The 21,002-nt window shown below is 48.9% G+C and overlaps 1 protein-coding gene across 1 annotated transcript; it reads right to left on the reverse strand.

Moving 5' to 3' along the window:
* Positions 1–8,951: 8,951 nt before the first annotated feature.
* Positions 8,952–9,884, reverse strand: LOC311197493 (olfactory receptor 14A16-like; the record flags this gene model as incomplete). Its single annotated transcript, XM_084271256.1, has 1 exon — positions 8,952–9,884. The coding sequence occupies one exon, from the start codon at positions 9,882–9,884 to the stop codon at positions 8,952–8,954; it is 933 nt and encodes a 310-aa protein (XP_084127382.1).
* Between the last annotated feature and the right edge of the window lie 11,118 nt (positions 9,885–21,002).

Below are 21,002 nucleotides of genomic sequence, written 5' to 3' on the forward strand. Positions count from 1 at the left end.
TGAAGCAGTGTGTGCACCGAGGGGTGCCCAGGGCTGTCCTTGTGAGCAGGGTCCTTGCGTGCCAGGGCCTGTGTGCTGGGTCAGGGACTCTGCTGCTGCCAGGGTCAGCACTCAGCCTGCCTGCTGGGCTTCCATCAGCACTGCAGAAAGAAGCTGTGGGTAGAAAGTCTGACCCTTGGAAGGACAGTGTAGGGTACTTCTGCTGTAAAAGTGTGCTGCATAGGCCAGGTTTGCTCCCAGCTCCAGTTAATCCCTGGGAACATTTGGGGGACTTTTCAAGAAAACCAAGGATGCAGTTTGCTGTCCAAGGCAAGAGACTTTGCTTTGAATTTTCAGCTCTTATGGGCTGGGTAGGAAGTGGGAGCTGAACTTTTCATGATAACTTTGAGAAGGCAGTGCAAACTCATTTGTCATTAGGACTTGTCAGAGCAACTCCTGAGCCCTGCACACACAGAGGTTCCCAGGGCCATGCCCTGGTGCCAGGAGGGGTCTGCAGAGCAGAGCTGAGTGCAGGGCAGGTTGGATGAGGTCTGTGAGCACAGAGCAGGAGGTGAGATGGGCAAAGAGAAGCAGCTGCAGGGACAGCTCCAGGCAGCAGATACATTTTCAGGGAGGGAGAAGAAGCTGCTCCAAGGAATGCCCTGGTACCTCCATGACATCCCCTGCAGTGCTGACACTTTCCCACAGTGATCCCCTGGTTTCTGCCATCCCAGCACAGACTCTGCACCAGAGTTTCAAGACTAATTTTCTCTTTAGCAGCCTATGTGTACCTGGCTGGGAGCAGGGAGCTGAGATCCTCCTTGGGTAGGATGAGACCACAGGAGGGCTTTGGAGCTCTGCCCTGGGAGACTGGATTCTTCAGCTCTCTGTGGGGTCCAGTTTCTTCTACAGGGAACACCAGGGTGTGATCAGAGAGAGTACAGCACAGGGCAGCTGAGACCAGGGCTGATGCAGAGAGACGCTCTCCCCACTCTGCACTCAGGGGAAGGTTTCACTGGCACTGCAGCAGCAATGTCAGGCAGTTCTGACAGAAGAAACACTCCTCAAGTACAGGTAGAAGTAAACTAAAGCTCCAAAGCTCTGCTCTGTCCTCAGGTGAAATTGGAGTGACAGTGCTGAAAAGCTCATTCCTCTCCACAGGGGATTTAGTCTGAGATCACACCATCCTTCTATTTACTGACTGCTGCCAGGCAGGACTGAGTTCTTGAGAGCCACAGCTGATCCTCCTCCCAGCAGTGGCACGCTCAAGGCAGCACAAAGCAGCCCTCCCAAAAGGGACCTGCCAAAAGTCTCCCTGAATACAGAGAGTAAATATGAGGATATTCCTTAAGAGTTGGAAGAGGTTTTCCTCAAAGAAGAGTTCCCTAAATTCTCACTGACTTTTTGTCCTTGGAAAGGTCTCCACACTTGACAGCAGCAGATGTCTAACAGCAGCTCCATCAGCCAGTTCCTCCTCCTGGCCTTTGCAGACACACGGGAGCTGCAGCTCCTGCGCTTCTGGCTCTTCTTGGGCATCTACCTGGCTGCCCTCCTGGGCAATGGCCTCATCATCATCACCATAGCCTGTGACCACCACCTCCACACCCCCATGTACTACTTCCTCCTCAACCTCTCTGTTCTTGACCTTGCCTGCATCTCCACCATTGTTCCTAAAGCCATGGCCAATTACTTTCAGGATGCCAGGGCCATTTCCTACATAGGATGTGTCGCTCAAGAATTTTTTTTTTTATTTTTGCTCTCATCAGAGTACTTTCTTCTGACTGTCATGGCCTACGACCGCTACGTTGCCATCTGCCACCCCCTGCACTATGGGACCCTCCTGGGCAGCAGAGCTTGTGTCCACATGGCAGCAGCTGCCTGGGCTAATGGTTTTCTCAGTTCAGTTCTACACACGGCCAATATATTTTCACTGCCCCTCTGCCATGGCAATGCTGTTGACCAGTTCTTCTGTGAAATCCCCCAGATCCTCAAGCTCTCCTGCTCAGATGCCTACCTCAGGGAAACTGGACTCATTGTGGTCAGTGTCTGTTTATGTTTTGGCTGTTTTGTGTTCATTGTGGTGTCCTATGTGCAGATCTTCAGGGCTGTGCTGAGGATCCCCTCGCAGCAGGGACGGCACAAAGCCTTTTCCACCTGCCTCCCTCACCTGGCCGTGGTCTCCCTCTTTGTCAGCACTGCCATATTTTCCAACCTGAAGCCCCCCTCCATCTCTTTCAGGTCTTTGGACATGGTAGTGACATTTCTTTATTCGGTGTTTCCACCAGCAGTGAACCCCCTCATCTACAGCATGAGGAACCAGGCACTTAAGGATGCCATGTGGAAACTGATGACAGGATGATTCTAATCAGCAATAAACTGCTTATCTTCTTCTGCATGTCACTGACACTGTAACTTCCATTAAGACCAATGCGTATTTAGTATGTTTTTGGTTTTTTTTTTTTGGGGGGGGGGGGGGGTATTTCCTTCTAGTTTGTCTAAGCTATAATAGCATGGTTGATGTTCATCGCATTTGTAATACACAATCTCCAGGTCTTTTGTGACCCAGAGTCTGTGAAATGATGTGCTCTCTTTGCATCATGTCTGCCTGGAAAGGGCCACAGTTTTTCCTTCTTTTTTGTTGTCCCCTTGCAATTATAAGAAATTGCAAGCAGATTTTCAGAAATTAATCATTTGACTCATTCTCTGAAATCACAGTGCTTTCCCACCATGAAAGAATGGGAATTTCTATGAAGTGTTCTCATGGCAGCAGAGGAAATACTCACCTTCTCCTATATCTGCATTACTGCCAGTCTCTTTTACCTCCCTCGTCATTCAGGTGTTTCGAGCTCTCCTAATGATATGGCCATGCCCTAAGGACACCTTTTGCACAGACTGGCTGGACGTATGCACTTCACTTGCTCACAGGTTTCCACTTCTGCTTGCTCTTTGGTACTCAGCTGCTGCTCAACTGTCTGGTTTCTTCTTTGAGCTTCAGAGAGTTTGAAAATGTCACGTTTTTTGAGAACTGAAATGAACTGTTCTGTCAGAAGTTCAGTGTGTTGATAAGTGACATTTCTACGTATCTGAATAAAACTCTTCTGGGAGAGAATCTCCTCTGACTGCTATGGCATCCCCTGGAATGCCCAAATTCTTCCACTTGCCCAAATTCTTCTCCTTGACAGGTTGTCTACCTGACATGTCTGAGCCTGCCTTGAAGTGCCGGGCTTTGTGCTGGAAACTTTTGTCATGGTAATGCCCCAGCCCAGAGCCAAGCACCCTGCAGCCACTCTCTCTCTCTAAGAGGATGTGTAAGTGGGGGCGGTGGAATGGGGGTGGGAGGAAGGGAGGGAAAAGGAAACAAAAATACCCCAAATCCAGTGGGTTGGGACTAAGGACAGTTTACAGGGACAGCAGAGAGAGAGAAACAACAGCAACAGGACTTTGGAGCAAAATATACAACACTGGTGATGCACAAACCAGTCTCTCACCAAACTGCCCAGCTCAGGCTGTTACAGCTCAGAACTGTCCCAAACCCATAAGATTCCTGGAGCTGAGTTCTCCTGCCTCCACCAGACCCCCTTTATGCTGATCATGGAGTAATTGGAATGGAATACACTGTTCGGCCACATTGGGTCACCTCTTGTGGCTGTGTGCCCTCACAGCTCCCTGGGCACCCCTCATGTTTTCGTTAGCAGGGGAGTATGAACAACTGAAAATTCCTTGTCTGCTTGGACACAACTAAACCACCTATGTGTTATCACCACTACTCTCATCCTAACTCCCAAACACGGCATTATACCTACTGCTAGAAATAAAATTCACTCTATCCTAGCAGAAACCAGGCCACCTTTGTAGACAACAAGTGCAACACAACATTGGGCTCACTCCTGCAGTCATATAATATGGATAATCCTGTTGGTCAGTTATGGCCAGCTGGGCCTGTTCTGTCCCCTTCCAGGCACTTGTGCACTCCCAGTTGACTCATTTCTGGACTAGAATTAGACAAAAGCACTTGATGCTGTGCAAGCCCTGTTCAGCAAGGAACAAATGGGTTTATTTAGACATTTTTGCTTATGAATCTAAATGACAGAACTATAGAGGACACCAACATGAGAATTAATTCCACCCCAGCAAAAATAATATCAGGAGAAGAATATCTCTTCTGGTTGGATATCTTCTTGATGTTTCTGTTCATCAAATACCATATTTTGTCAAGGTCTGTTTGAAGGAAAGCTCCATTTTGGTAAGAGTTCATGTGTGCAGATGGCTCTCCAACTTGTGGTGCCTCTAACAAAAGGACAGCTACAGGCATTAAAGGACGTGAGAAATAAGAAACAAAGCCAAGAGAACCTTTCTAAATGGCCTTGCAGTCAGCCACTGGAAGAAGCCTCATGTCCTCACAGCCTGCTTCTCTCATCTTAGGACAAAAAAACCTGTTGTAGTATCCTGAAGGTCAATATAGGAGGGTTCAACCCATCCAGAAGGCTTTTAGAGGATATTGATGATATTAATAATGAAAGGGAACTCAAGGATCATTTGGACGAACCTTTTCTGGCTAGTGCTCAATCTAAAGAAAAGCACCATATAGACCAGCTGGCCCCACACCCTATCCTGCTGAATCTTATAACCATCTGATATTGGGGAACCCATCACTTCCCACAGGAGATGATGCCAATGGCTGCTTGTTCGCAGCATCAAAGATTTTCCCTGTGTCCTGTAGGAGTCTCTCCAGGAGGAACTTGCACCCATTACTCCTCAGCTCTTTCATGTGACTCCTTGTAAAACCAGGAGTTTAAAAACCCTTCTTTGTAAACAGACTTCAAGAACTACAACCTGTTAATGAGGTCTATTTGTTCTGAAGCCTGTCCTCATATGGCAGGCTTCCCAGGCCTTGGGTCATCTTTGTGGCCCTTCTCTGGACCTTCTTCAGCCTGGCCATAACTGCACCCAGTATTCCAGACATGGCCTGACAAGTGCTGAGTAGAGTGGGACAGCGACTTCTTTATGTCTGCTGGTGATCCCCATGCTGAGGCACCTTGGAGCTGTTTGCTGCAGCAGCACTCTGTTTATTCCTAGTGAGCTGCTTGCTCACAAGAACCCCCAGGTCACTTTCCACAGAGCTGTGCTACAGAAAGCTGCACCCCAGTCAGTGCTGCATTCCTGGATTATACTTTCCCAGCTCCTAGACCCTACACTTGACCTTGCCCACTCTTCCAGCCTGCTCATGTCTTCCCATTCAGTGGCAATCCCTTCCCAAGTGTCTACTTTCCCCACTGAGTTTGGTGTAACACACAAACTTCATCAGGGTCAAACTTCATGAAGCTTCTTCCAGCTCCCCAGTGCATGACAGCAGGGCAGGATTGTGATTGCCTCACAACTCTCTTGTATATTTGGAGTTGTTCTTGGCTGTACTACTTGCAGGGAGAAGTTTAATGAGATTTAAGAAGGGCAAGTGTCTTGCATCTGGGGAAAAACATCTCCACATACCAGTATAGTTTGGGGACTGGCCTGTTGGAGAGTAACACAGGTGAGAGGGACCTGGGGGTCCGAGTGGACAGCAGGATGACCATGAGCCACCAATGTGTCCTCATGGCTAAGAGGGTTCAGGGCATCCTGGGGTGTATTAGAAGGGATGTGGTGTGTAGGTCAAGAGAGGTCCTTTTCCCGCTCTCCTCTGCCCTGATGAAACCACATCTGAAATATTTGGTCCAGTTCTGGGCCCCTCAGATTAAGAAGCACATCAAACTCCTTGAAAGAGTCCAGGGCAGGGTCACAAAGATGGTTAAGGGAGTGGAACACCTTCCTCATGCAGAGAGGCTGAGGGAGCTGGGCCATTTTATCTTGGCGGAGACTGAAGAGTGACCTTATACATGCTTATACATAAGAAAAGGGTGAGAGCTGGGAGGACTGAGCTGGGCTCTTATCAGTGATGGCCAGTGATAGGACAAGAGCAATGAGTGCCAGCTGGAGCAGAGGAATTTCCATGTGAATGTAAGAAGAAACATTTTCTTCTGTGAGGGTGATGGAACACTGGGATAGACTGCCCAGAGAATTTCCTTGCTTTATCAGGGGTTGGGGCTGGAGCAGGCTTATGGGGGTAATAGAGTATTTGGGTGTTAGAGAAGTTTTTTGGGGAGTTAAAAAGGAGCTGTGGAAGTAGGGGGTGCAGTTATGGTTTCTAGGAGGCATGTGGGGGGTTTAGGAGGTGCTTGTGGGGAGGTATGTTGGGATTTGGATGGGAAAAGGCAGGGACTGTAGGAGGTGGTGGGGGAAATTTGGGAGGGGGTTTACTGCTGTTAAACATACTGCAATATGTCCCAAGCAAAAGCTGCGAGGGATGGCAGATGTTCCTGGCCTGAAACCTCCCCAGGTAGCCCACTAGCAGCACCAGAAACCTTGAGGCTCAGGACATTGCCAGCCAAAAGAACGGTTCCAACAGTGCCCAATGTCATTTTCTGGCTCTACCAGCATCCACATTTGAAACTTCCAAAGGTACAGCAAGAGTATCAAAACAGAAGGTGTGAGGGCTGAAAGATGTTCCTGGCCTGGAACCTCCCCAGGTAATGCACTAAGAGCACCATCAAGCTTGGATCTCAGGGCATTCACAGCAACAAGAATGGTCCTAACAATGTCTGATGTCATGTTTGAGCTCTACCATAATCAACACCTCTTGCTGTCATATTGTTAAATGCACCACAACTTTGAAGAGCCATCTGCAAGGAGATGTGAACTGTTAAGAAAATGCAGCTTCACATCAAACAGACCTTGAGAAACTCTGGGATTTGATGAACAGGAACATGAAGAAGATTTCCAACCAGGAGAGATCTTCTGCTCCTGACCATATTTTGGCGTCTCCTGTATTTTGTGGTTAGGTTAGCCCAACCTGCCCCCACCACAAACACCCTCTTAGAGACAGAGTGGCTGTGTGGTTCTCAGCTCTTGGCTGGGCCAAAACAACGACAAAAAGTTCTACCACAGCACATGCACATCAAGGCATGCTCAGGTATGACTGTAGGAGAACCATCTGTGAGGAGAAGAATTTGGGCATTCCAGGGGATGCCATAGCAGTCAGAGATGCTGAACTGGAATCTGGCACATTGGGCAGTACTGGGAGGAGTGTGGCCATGCAGACAAGGGCCCTTCTCATCCATATGGACAAAGCACTGGTGAGGCCACTTCTGGAGCAGTCAGTCCCAGTGTGGGGTTCCTTGCTCTGGTGGTATGCACAGGAACTGTCCTTTGGGTAGAGAAGTTCTGCCAAGATATATTTAGGGGTCTTGTTTGAGGAGGCTGAGAGTCTTGAGGTTCTTTAGCCTTGGAAAGGGGAGGCTGAGGGAAGCCCTCTTTGTGCTATGTGGAAAGAACATAAGAAATCAAATCAACCAAAGGTGCCAGTTTGAAGGTCAGAGATAATGTAAAAATAAAACCCAATGTCACTCTGAGGGTAGTGCTGTGGTACAAAATGTCACTCAGAGGAAGTGTGGATGAGCTGGTACCTTTGTCATTCTGGGAACAACTGTCGAGGAGGGAGAGACAGCAGTACAGGCAGGGACATCATGGGGTGAGAACAAGGTAGGAAATGGCAATGTGTGCCTGAAGCCTGTAGGGAAACAGATCCAGGCGTGGGGCAGTGTGGGATGGGCTGTGGTGCAAATGGCCAAGGGTGCCAGCCAGGCTGAAAGGCCCTGATAGAATCAAGGTCTTTGCCTCCTTGGCTATGGCTGATGTCCCTGCCACAGAGGCCTCAGAGGAGACACATTGTCCTCAAACCAAGGAACATGGTTGCCACTTAGTACCAACTCCAAGAAATGTCCTTCCCTTGGCCTCACACTCCCCACATCCCAAGGAAGAGCCCTGAGACACAGGTGAGGGTCAGGATCTCCCTGCCCAGGGCTGGGGGTTAGCACTTGGCATTTCTGCTTCATCAGACCAAGCCAGGGTGTCCTCAGCATCAGAGCTGCCTGTGCTTTGCCTGTGTTTGTCCTCATGGCCTCCAGTTGTCTGCTCTAAGGAGCCCCTGGGGAGGCTTTGTCAGAAATGGCTCCCAGTGGGGCTTGTTAATGCTTCAAGGTACTTTGGGCATTACTCCTGACTTGGACTTCTTGAGAAGTTTCTTCACTCTCCTCTTTGAAACTGAAGTCTGAGAACCGAGACGAAAAGACACCATGGGGCTTGTTAAAATGCCCTTATAGGCATGTCTCTTCAATGAAATTTAATTAAAAGAACTCAGGACTTCAACAAGTACTTGCATTTTAGTTAGGTCCTTGGTGATGAAGATTTCAAAGGAATTTCCCATGGAGGACCTTTTTTCAGTCACAGGTATTTTCTGTCATGGCTCAGTTGATAGAAGCAGTGACAGCAGCATTCAGGGATGGATATCGGTCTCCTAAAGAGATATGGACAGGCAGGTAAAGCAGTCTCTTCAGATCCTACCCTGTCTGGAAAACCTTGCTCTTCCCCAAGCCCAGTAGTTCCCTCACTGGCCTCCTGGGACTCCCAACACTTTTCCTGGCATCATCTGTGCTCACAGGCACAGACAGATTTCTCTGACAACAAACAGCAGTTAAACATGACACAGTTTAATAACCATGAAATCTCTCTCCTCAGCTGCCTGCTACGGCCAAGCAGTGTGTGAAGGGGGTCAGCTTTCAGAGGAGATTCTCCCCCAGAACAGTTACAACCAGATACATAGAAAGGTCACTTATCAACACACTGAATATCTGACAGAACAGTTCATTAGACTTCTGAGAGATGGGATGTTTTCCAACTCTCTAAAGCTCAAAGCAGAAATTGGAGAGCTGAGTGGAATCTGAAGGACCAAAGAACAAGTGGAGATGGACTTCTGTAAGAAAGTACAAGTGCATACGTTGAGATAGTCTTCTGAATAGATGTCCTTAGGCATGGCCATATTAATACAGACTGGTCCTAGCAGGAGTTAAATGGACAGTGATATGCAGAAGAAGAGGAGAAGTTTACTGGTGCTTAGAACATCCCGTCCTCAGTTTCCACACAGCACTCTTGAGCTCCTGGTTCCTCATGCTGTAGATGAGGGGGTTCACTGCTGGAGGAACCACTGAGTAAAGAAATGCCACTACCAGGTCCAGAAATAAAGAGGAGATGGAGAGGGGCTTCAGGTAGGTGAACATGCACATGCTTACAAACAGGGAGACAACAAGCAGATGAGGGAGGCAGGTGGAAAAGGCTTTGTGCCGTCCCTGCTGCGAGGGGATCCTCAGCACAGCCCTGAAGATCTGCATATAGGACACCACAATGAACACAAAACAGCCAAAAGCAAAACAGATACCAAAAACAATTACTCCAGTTTCCCTGAGGTAGGCATCTGAGCAGGAGAGCTTGAGGATCTGGGGGATTTCACAGAAGAACTGGTCAACAGCATTGCCATGGCAGAGGGGGAGGGAAAATGTGTTTACCGTGTGCACCACAGCACAGAGAAACCCACTGGCCCAGGCAGCTGCTGCCATGTGGACACAAGCTCTGCTGCCCAGGAGGGTCCCATAGTGCAGGGGGTGGCAGATGGCAACGTAGCGGTCGTAGGCCATGACAGTGAGGAGAAAGTACTCTGTGGAGATCAAAAATACAAAGAAGAAGAATTGAGTGACACATCCTATGTAGGAAATGGCTCTGGTGTCCCACAAGGAATTGGCCATGGATTTGGGAACAGTGGTGGAGATGTAGCCAAGGTCGAGAACAGAGAGGTTGAGGAGGAAGAAGTACATGGGTGTGTGGAGGTGGTGGTCACAGGCTATGGTGATGATGATGAGGCCATTGCCCAGGAGGGCAGCCAGGTAGATGCCCAGGAAGAGGCAGAAGTGCAGGAGCTGCAGCTCCCGTGTGTCTGCAAAGGGCAGGAGGAGGAACTGGCTGATGGAGCTGCTGTTGGACATCTGCTGCCATCAAGTGTGTAGTCCTGTCAGAGAAGGAAAAGGCACAGTGTGAAGTTAGGGAACTCTTGTTTGAGGAAAACCGCTTCCAACTCTTACTGAATGCCCTTAGATTGTGTCTCTGTATTAAGGAGGAGTTTTGGCAAGTACCTTCTGGTAGGTCTTTTTTGTGCTGTATTGAGCAAGGCACCAGCAAGGAGCAGTGTTAGCTGTGGCCATTTCAGGACTCAGTCCTGTCTTGCATCAGGAGCCCTGAGTAATTACAAGGATGGTGTGACCTCTGTGGATAGGAATGAGCTTTTCAGCAGGGTCACTACAGTTTCACCCAAGGGCAGAGCAGAGCTCTGACGAGTGTTTCTTCTGTCAGAACTCCCTGACATTGCTGCTGCACTAACAGGTTTCCAGCTAACAGTGGGACAAATGCAGCCAGGAGAGGAGGGGAAACAGTGAGAAATGCTCCAGCCAAGGCTGGAAAAACAGGGACAGACAGACAGGCCCTCAGGGGTTTCTCTGAGGAGGATGTGCTGCCAAGGACAGCCTCAAACCATGGAACTCTGTGTGCAGAGTCTGTGCTGGGTGGCAGAAACCAGGAGGATGCTATGGGAAAGGGTCTGCACTGCAGGCATTTCAGGGATCTACCAAATCTCTACTGCCATGGCATTTCTTGGAGCAGCTCCTTTTCCCTCCCTGGCAATGTCTCTGCTGCCTGGAGCTGTCCCTGCAGCTGCTTCTCTTTGTCCATGTCACCTCCTGCTCTGTGCTCACAGACCTCATCCAATCTGCCCTGCGCTCAGCTCTACTCTGCAGACACCTCCTGGCATCAGGGCACTGCCCTGGGAACCTCTGTGTGTGCAGCGCTCAGGAGAAGCTTAATGAGAATCCAGTTTTCATTGCATCTTCTTGAAGGGAGAAATAAGTTCTCTACCACAGTCAGCACAACCCACAGGAGAGGAAAAGTCAAAGCAAAGACTCTGCCTGGCAGGAAAACGCTTCCTTGATGTTGTTTTTCAAAGTCCCTTTGGAATTTCTCAAGGATCAGCTGCAGGTAGATGCAAACCTGATCCATGCAGCACTTTTTACTGCAAATGGACCTTGTGCTGCCCTTTCCTGTGTCTCTCCTTCAACCCACAGGTGCTGTCTGTATCCCTGTTGAAAGCTCATGAGGCAGGCTGAGTGCTGACCCTGGCAGCAGCAGAGTCCCTGCCCCACTACACAGCCCCTGGGGTGCAGGGACCCTGCTCACAAGGACAGCCCTGGGCACCCCTGGGTGCACACGCTGCTTCACACCTCTGCAGCCATGCCCAGGAGAAGACAGCTGTCCTGCCCTGTCCCTCTGATGGGGCAGAAGGGCGTCCCTTCAAGGCAGCATTTTATTGTCCTAGAGAGAACCTGTCCTCCTGACAGACCCCACACACTGCCCCATGTCCCAGATTTAAGAGATCCCTCCAGGAACAGAACCTGCACTGCCCTGCACCCACAGACATACCAGGCAGAGTGCTGTGGAGATTTCTCCTCCAGTGAGCTCTCAGCATCCATCAGCTCTCTCAGCCCCACAGGTCTCCCTTTGGTGCTTACAGGCAGTGTCCCCAGCCCTGTGTTTGGCAGAGGAGCTGCTCCTGGCCAGAGCTGTCTGTCTGCAGCACTGTAATGTTTCATGATCTCCCACTGTCCCAGGAGTCCAGCCCAGCTCCCAGCAGATGAGCAGGTGAAGTAGTCACATACTCCATCTCTTCTGGGCTCCTTTGAGGTGTGCCTGGAGCTCCAGGGAACCTACTTGGAAAGACAGTGAAGTCCTCCCTGACTTTCCCTCCTTCGACTGGGGAGAAATCCTTCTGCCCAGCAGAATCCTTTCTCCTGATCAAACCAGAGCTGGGCAGGACAATCACCTTTTCTTGTCTCTGCATAAGACAGGACTCCCAGGCAGACACAGTGAGGGGACTCTTTCCCCCTGCAGAGGGTAAGGAATATGACAAGTGACTTGTTGCACCACATCCTTTCTTTGCAGCCCTGGGGCTGGAAGGGGACCCGGCTCTTGCCTTGTGGCTGCCACACACCACTGAAGCTGGAATTCCTGCTCCAATTCCAGTGGGCACAAAAGAGTCACCTGCTGTCTTGCACCTGCTGGTCCCAGCTCCTATTGGAATTAATGGGGGAGAGGCCAGGAGGGAGGTGTTCAGATGCCAAACCCTGGTGACCTCTGAGGGGCCAGAGGTGGCCCAAGAGACCTGCAGGGAGATCCAAGGTCACCAAATCACAGAATCACAGAATCACATAGTGTCAGGAGTTGGAAGGCACCTTGAAAGATCGTGTAGTCCAACTGCCTGCCAGAGCAGGATCACCTAGACTAAATCACACAGGAACACATTCAGGTGGCATCTGAATGTCTCCAGACGAGCCTCCAAGACCTCTCTGAGCAGTCTGTTCCAGTGCTCTGTCACCCTCACAGTGAAAAACTTTCTCCTTACATTCCTCTGCTCCAGCTTGCACCCGTTGTCCTTCGTCCTATCACTGGCCATCAGGGAGAAGAGCCTGGCTCCATCCTCTTGACTTTCATCCTTTACATATTTATAAATATGAATGGGGTCAGCCTTCAGTCTCTTTTTCCCCAAGCTAAAGAGTCCCAGCTCCCTCAGCCTTTCCTCATAAGGAAGGTGTTCCACTTTGTTAATCAGGTTGGTGTCCCTGGATTCTTTCAAGGAATTTTATGTCCTTCCTGTACTGTGACCTGTTTCTTCTGTTCCAGAACTGGACACAATATTCCAGGTTTGGTTTCACCAGGGAAGAGGAGAGGGGGAGAAGGACCAACTTTGACCTACGAACCACACCCCCTCTAATAAACCCCAGGATGCCATTGGCCTTCTTAGACAGCAGGGCACATATCTGGCTCATGGTCAGCCCTCTGTCCACCAGGACCCCCAGGTCCCTCTCCCCTACACTACTCTACAACTGGCCAGCCGCCAACCTGTACTGCTACCTAAGGTTTTTGTTTCCTAGATACAAGACCCTACACTTGCCCTTGTTAAATCTCATTAAACTTCTCCTTGCCCAACTCTCCAGCCTTTCTAAGTCTTGCTGAATGGCAGCACAGTCCTCTGGTGTGTCAGACACCCCTCCTCAGCAAAACTTGCTGACTGGACACTCTATTCCCTCATCCATACCATCAATAAATACAGTTAATAGTACAAGTCCCAGTAGCAATCCCTGATGGACCCCACTAGATATAGGCCTCCAGCTAGACTCTGTCCCATGGATCAAAACTCACTGGCTTTTTCCCTCCAACCAGCTCTCAATCCACCTCACCACTCAATCTTTCAGAGCCCGTTTCCTCAGTTTAGCCACGAGGATTCTGTGGGAGACGATGTCAAATGCTTTACTGAGGTCAAGGTAGACCACATCTACTGCCCTACCATCATCTATCCACCCGGTTATATCCTCATAAAAGGCTATTGGGTTAGTCAAGCATGACTTGCTCTTCGTAAAACCATGTTGCCTGCTCCTAACAACCCTCTTATCCTTGCTGTGCCTAGAGACAGCTGTCATGTCCCACCAGGTGGGCAAACCTGTCTGTCCAGTCCTAGCCAACGGGTATGTGCAGAGTTAACATTTGTGACCTGCCCAAGGGCTAGGTTATACCTCTCTTAGATAGTCTCTTTTAACAACTGGTGAGATCAGCTCCTGTAATGCTCTGCAAAGTACTTGGGAGTAACAACAATTACCCAGGAGGTCCAAGCAAAGCACAACTTTCCTTAACAGCAAGTAGAATTATAAAGCTGGCCAGCAAACCCACACTACACTGTATTTTTCAAGTATACTGGTGATACAAAGCTGGGAGGGGTGGCTGACATGCAGGAACACTGCACTGCCATCCAGAGAGACCTGGACAGGCTGGAGAGCTGGGCTGGGAGAAATCTAATGAAGTTCAACAAAAGCAAGTGTAGAGTCTTGCACCTGGGAAGGAACAACCGTTCATTTCAGTACAGGCTGGGGGATGACCTACTGGAGAAGAGCTCAGTGGAGAAGGACCTGGGGGTCCTGGTAGATGACAGGTTGGCCATGAGCCAGCAGTGTGCCTCGGTGGCTAAGAGAGCCAATGGGATCCTGGGGTGTATCAGGAGGAGTGTGGCCAGCAGGTCAAAGGAGGTGATCTTCCCCCTCTACTCTGCCCTGGTCAGGCCCCACCTGGAGTATTGTGTCCAGTTCTGGGCTCCCTGGTATAAAAAGGACAGGGATCTCCTGGAGAGAGTCCAGAAAAGGGCTACAAAGATGACTAAGGGCCTGGAGCATCTCCCCTATGAGGAAAGGCTGAATAAGCTGGGTCTGTTCAGTCATGAGAAGAGAAGACTAAGGGGGGGATCTGATTCATGTCTATAAGTATCTTAAGCATGAAATGCAGAGGGAATTAGCCCTTTTCAGTGTCTGTGGGGACAGGACAAGGGGCAATGGCTGCAAGTTGGAACATAGGAAGTTCCACACCAACATGGGGAAGAACTTTTACCCAGTGAGGGTGACAGAGCCCTGGGACAGGCTGCCCAGGGAGGTGGTGGAGTCTCCTTCTCTGGAGATATTCAAGACTCATCTGGATGCCTTTCTGTGCAATATGAGCTGGGGAGCTGCTTTGGCAGGGGGTTGGACCCGATGACCTCTCATGGTCCCTTCCAACCCCTGTGATTCTGTGATTCTGAGCAACGTATTACAATTAGTGGAACTCAGCAAAATTGCAAATGCTGTTACTGTCATGTGCTGGGAATAAGGTTAGAAACTGAGAGAGAGAGAGATTGAAAGAGAGAACAGAAAAGAAGAAATAAGATATCACCACCCAGGGATCTAGCATAGATCATACTAAAGTTGTGGTCCTTGTATGGAGGTTGTGCACCATATGTCTCAAATCTGCATCTTTGATGCTCCCTGACCCCACCCTTCTGGGGATGTGTAAGGTGCTAGAGATATGCCTTAACAATAGCCAACAGAACCACACCCCCTCTCCCTTTCTTCTCTCTAGCCCTACCCCCCTCTTTCCTTTCTCTCAATCACCATAAAACCTCATGCTGATGACCCCCATGCAATGAAGTGAATTCCACGCATCAGGAATGGATATATATCTTGTTTATCTCCAAGTGGCTAATCTCCAAACATGTATCCCACCTCCTCTGTGCATGTGCCCAGACCCTGGGTGAACTGAAGGACAAAGTGTGAGGCGGCTCGGACTCTCTAGAACTTTCAGGGACCCTCTGGAGATGGCAATGAGCATGTGTCCCACTGCCAGATGGAAGGTGTCACTATGCCTGGGACTTACTGACTATGCAATGAGATAACACTGTAAAAAGGAAAGACCAACAAAGACAAAAAGGAATATTCCCCCATGGGACATGAAGACGTCGGACTGACGGGAAGCCACAGATCCGTGTTGCTATCTATTTTGCTCGCTCTCTCTCCCCCTCCTCCCATCGTTCACTCTTTTCTCTTTCTTTCATTCTTCTCTTGCACACTTGTTGTGGGCCAAATAAAATGACTTGAACCTTGACTCCGTTTCGAGTCTTAATTCTGTTCCTGAGAATTGTGAAGACCTGGTCACGACAAAACACACAGCTGGACATCACTCAGGGGTTAAGCCCAGCCGCCCCCAACCACCCAGAGCAACTTGGGGTCAGTTGGAATGCAAGGGGGTGTAACCTTTGCTAAATTAGTCTGTCTGGTTGTGGATCATGACAGCTACCTGGGAGGTATCAGACCAGCAACATCTTTCAGCCCTCACACCATTTGTTTGGGAGCTATTGCTGGATGTTTATCATTTTTGAAGGTAGACACTGGTAGAGCCCAAAAATGACATCAGGTGCTATTAGGATCGTTCCCTTGGCCTGGAATGTGCTGAGCCTTAAGGTTACTGGTGCTGCTAGTGGGTTACCTAGGCAGGTTTCAGGCAAAGAACATCTTTAGGCCTTCACACCTTTTGTTTGGGAGCTATTGCTGGATGTTTTGCATTTTTGAACATGGACACTGGTAGAGCTCAAAAATGAAATCTAGCATTATTAGCTATGAATTCCCTTAGCCCCAAGGATACCAGGGTTGCTTGTGGGCTACATGGGGAGGTTTTAGACCAGGAACATCATTCAGCCGTTGTAGATTCATTTGGGAACTGTTGCTGTACATTTAGAATTTTCAAAGGAGGACACAAGTAGAGCCACAAAATGACAACAGGCACTCTTAGGACTGCTCCCTTGGCTAGGAAAGCCCTGACCCCCTGTCGCCATTCATGGCGTGGCGACCTGGTTCAGTAACGGCATGGCAGCCACCCTCTGGCCACTCGGGCCATCAGCACGCAGACACCAATGCGTGGACGGCAAATGGCGTTTAATGGTGACTACAACAGCCTTATATAGCTTACATTCATGACATCACTTCCGCCCGCTTACATCATAGGCTTAACGCTATTGGCTACCTGAAAGAGTCCTGAAAGGGTCCTACCTTTCCGTACAGCACGACATCTTCTGACCGCCAGACCCTAACTACCTACATCTCCCCCTCTCCCCTTATGCTTATTTAAACTACTGAAAGTGCAAAGTGGTTTACAACACTGATAGCTTATAACACTGATAGCTTATAATACTGATAGTATAAGGCACACTAGGTAAGTGATAGAGGTAATTTGGATAGTAGTTTGTACTAGGGACAACTACAAGATAGTAAAGATAGTAATTATAAGTTGCATTCTTAAAGCATCTGTTGGTTGTCTAGAAAGAAAATGTTAACCTTCTCTAGCCGACTCTTGACAAATGGTGTGAGCTTGTTGAGTATACAGGGTCCGAAAATTAATGCTATTATGACCACCGTGATAGGCCCTGTTAGAGTAGATATTAGGGTGGTCAGCCACGGTGAATAATTAAACCACGATTCCAACCATCCTTGTTGGGCCTCTCCCTTTTTCTCTTAGCCAACCTTTCTTTTAGTTGGGCCATCGAATCTCTAACTACCCCAGTGTGGTCAGCATAAAAGCAACACTCCTCTTTCAAGGCGGCACAAAGGCCTCCTTGTTGCATGAACAGGAGGTCTAAACCCCGTCTGTTCTGCAAAACAACCTCTGAGAGTGAGGACACAGACTGTTCTATAAAGGTTATAGATTGCTCAGTTTTTTACAGTTCTTCATCGATGGCGGTTTGTAGTCGAGACAGGTCTCACTGTTATGTCACTAGAGAGGCCACTCCCGTGGCTGTGCCGGCTGCTCCCAGGCCAAGCAGTGTTGCTATTGTCACGGCTGTCAGTATTTCTCTCTTTTGGAGTCTGTCGTCAACTTCTCCCCAATGATAGCTCATTTCTTCATCCGAATGATATAGGACCCTGGGAACAATCAAAATTTGTGGACAAAAGTCAGTTAGTTGAAACGCTCAAGGGACACACAGGGGGTTAGCCCTGTCTGATGACAGATCCACATCCCTGATGCTGATGGAATTGCCCATTTATAGGTTCTATCAATTGCAACGGTTTCTGCACAAACCGCACTGTTCCAGCTCGCTAAGGTGGCATTGCCAAAACATATGCCTTGGCCTCTAACCTGGTTCAAAGGGATTTCCTCTCCGTGGTCTATCCCACCTGCACTGATTATCGTCTGATGAATAGCTAAAAGGAGCATCGAGGGCAATACCCTCATAGGAAGGGGGATACACATCATAACATAGCCAACAAGAGCTCGTGAGATTTGGGTTGGATTGATTCAGTGACCGGAAGGTAGCATCCAACACACCAAAGAATGTTTTTTCGGTCAAATGGTGAGAGTGTGTGATTGGTTTGCCTAAGGAGACCATTCGTTTAGCGGGTAGGGGACTAGTTGGGACAGAAGTGGAAATTGGCAAGTTGTCTTTTCCTTGTTGATTATTGGTTTTGTTTACGACATTGGGGCTGATTGCTGTGATGCTCTTTAGTTCCTGTTTTTTAATAAAAACAGTCCCTAATTTCCTTGCCGGATTCCCAATACCTAAAGCCCCAGGTTTTGCCGATAGTCCATCCCAGGTCATTTTCATTGGTTACATTTAACATAAGGTATTCACACAACTCTCTACCCTTAGGTCTTATTGCCATTTGAATCCACATTTGATCTTTGCACCTGACACATTTGTGAGGCCCCAACTGTACCTTCAAGTACTTATCTGGCCCCACTCCCGGTGTCCAGTCAGAGGTTATGGTCTCACATCCCCAAGAAGAACAATAGTGGTGACTAGGGGCGTTGCAATGAGGTTTGCCAGGATTCGAGCTAGGGCATACATAGTACCTTACATCCTCCAAACACGGGTTTACTGGCACTAGATCACAGGGGGACACCTCAAAGCTAGGGGGCCCTGAGGTGATGATTTTTTGTAATATTTTCTGATCCTCCCATCTTCCTAGCACCCATTCCCATGGTTGGTGTTCATACAAACCAGTAGATGGCACGACAAGCCCCAAAAGTAAAATCACACAGAAACATCTCGGCCCTTCCCCACGGGGGTTGTTTTGCCATCGTTTGGACTCTGCTCGCGCAGAACCTCCAGGTGTGAACAGGGTGCCTGCCAACTTGTTGTCCTCCTTAACCACCGGGGTGTATGGGTTACGAGGGTGTTCGATGATCCGATCCTGTGGATAAAAACTCACAGTTTTCATTAGTTTTATTCTGGAGGTCTGGCTTAATGGACTTAAGTGGACAGCAGCATACCCTTGCCCCGTAAGGACTAACCTCCACCCTTGTTCCCATTCTCCCAGTTCATTCCTAATTACAACCATTGGGCCTTCATCTAGTGCTCGAGTGGCCCTATGTTTTTGGGTGGGGCTATTCACCTCTTCTCCCCTGGGGAACTGATTTAGTGCCAATAGAGCAGATGCCAATAGGCGTGCCTGGTCTCCTGAAGGAATGGTGTTGGTAAAACCTTCTGCCTTTGCTAACACCTCTAATTTAAATTTTAATGTTTGATTCACCCGTTCGACTATGGCTTGTCCTGTGCTGTTATACGGAATGCCACATGTTAAGGTGATACCCCATTTGTGAGCGAATGCCTGAACTGATCTAGAGACGAAGTTTGAGCCATTGTATGTTTTGATCTGATTAGGGATGCCAAGCCATGCCATGGCTGTTAGCCAATGCTGGATGGTCACTTTGGAGTCGACCTTAGAATGTTGTGTAGCTACAATTACTCCACTGTATGTGTCCACAGTTACCGCCAGCCACGCTCGAGGTTTCAGCAGCTGACAGAGAGTAAAATCCATCTGCCACACCTCGGAGGCTTTAAGGCCTCTGGGATTGACTCCACTGCACCACAGCGGTGATTTCTGGCAGTAAGGGCACGTGGCTACTACGTGTTTCATGTCCGTGACTGAGATCCCACATCTCTTCACTAGTGCTTTAGCTCCAATATGGAGAGACTCATGCAGCTGACAAGTGTCTCTCAGCCTCCACAACCCTTTCGCAGTGGTGGCTGCTTTGTCATTGCCTGTTTGGAAAAAACCTTTTATTGGGCTGTGGCTGTTGATGTGGATGACTGATAGGGTGCCCTTTCAGGAAGAAAGCGCTTCTTCCGGCATTAAGGCTACTGTAGATGTTGACACACCAGGTCCCGACATGGCTAAGCAAAGCTTGGCTGCAAACATTGAGTCAATCCCTATGTTAAGGTGTTCCATTGGAACCAGTGTGCACGCTAGCACAATGGCCATCACTTCTAACTGCTGCACTGAAAGCCCACAGTCAGTCATTTTAATGCAGTACCATTTTTCTTCCAATTGCCACACCGCAGCCACTGTTGAGGTTGCTGAGGATGCATCTGTGAAGACCGTTGGTCCCTATTGGGGCTGGTCCAAGACTTTTTGTGGAAGGTCGATGTCGATATTCGCCAGCATTTGAGTCCAAGTGGGCTTTGCAGCGTACCCGACTTCTCTGCCAAATCCAACCAGGGCTATAGCCAGACACTCTGACATTGCCACTGATTGTGTTGGGAGATGTTTGCAGAAGGGTAGGTATATCTTGGCGGGTTTGATGCCCAGGTGTCTCAGAGTGAGTTTTCTGCCTTTCATGATAAGGTTACCGAGACACTCAACTCCTGGAGAGAATGCATGCAACGGCTTCCCTAGGGCTATCCATTGTACCAGTTGAGCTTTTTCAGGGGGACCTTGAGCCAGTGCCCCTACTCCACCTCCCTCTGTAAAGTGTACACACAGATAAAGTGGTACATCCGTGTTCCATCTGGTGAGCGTACTTGATGATATCTGTTGCTCGATAAAATCGAGAGAGTTCATCGCCTCCGTTGTCAAAGTTTTCTGCTCCCAAGGGTGTTTCCCCTTCAAAAGATCATACAGGGGATTCATGATTTCCGGAGGGATCAGGAAAATATTGCGGAGCCATTGCAAAGATCCCACCAACTGTTGCATATCATGGAGCGTTTTGATGTTCTGATGGATTTTTATTAGAGGTGGGGTTATGTAAGAACTTGTTATCCCCACCCCCAGGAAACTTACACATGGCCCTCTCTTAATTTTCACGCTCGCGATTTCGAACACGTTCGATTTCAGAGTCTCAGAGACCATTGTTACCGGCTGCTCCACTTGACTCCCTGTTGGTGCGGCGATCAAGATGTCATCCATATACTGAATGATAGTCGCGGTTGGGTCGCTGCGTCGTACTGGTGCCAGTGCTCGATCCACCGTGATCTAGCAGATAGTGGGTGAATTGATCATTCCTTGAGGCAGCACCTTCCACTGGAAGCGTAGGTTAGGGCGTTGGCTGTTTGGGAATACAACAGAAAAAGCAAACCGCTCCTTGTCTTCCTCATGTAGAGGGATGGAGAAAAAACAGTCTTTAATGTCAAGAACGGTGCAAGGTTGCCCTTTTGGTATCATAGAGTTCATGGGCAACAACATTCGGACAGGACCCATAGGTTGAATTCTCTTATTTACTTCCCGCAAGTCATGTAGGAGGCGAAACCCCTCACTGGTTCGTTTGGGTATTACAAAAACTGGAGTGTTCCGTGGGCTAGTAGATGGTTCTATGTGACCTCGTTGTAGTTTGCGGTCAACCATCTCAAGAAGAGCATGCATTCGAGGCTTCGACAGGGGCCACTGCTCGACCCACACCGGGTCGGACGACTTCCATGTCCGTTTAATTGGTGG

Source organism: Gallinula chloropus (genome assembly GCF_964237585.1).
Source record: "Gallinula chloropus genome assembly, chromosome: 15".
Taxonomy (NCBI): Eukaryota; Metazoa; Chordata; class Aves; order Gruiformes; family Rallidae; genus Gallinula; species Gallinula chloropus.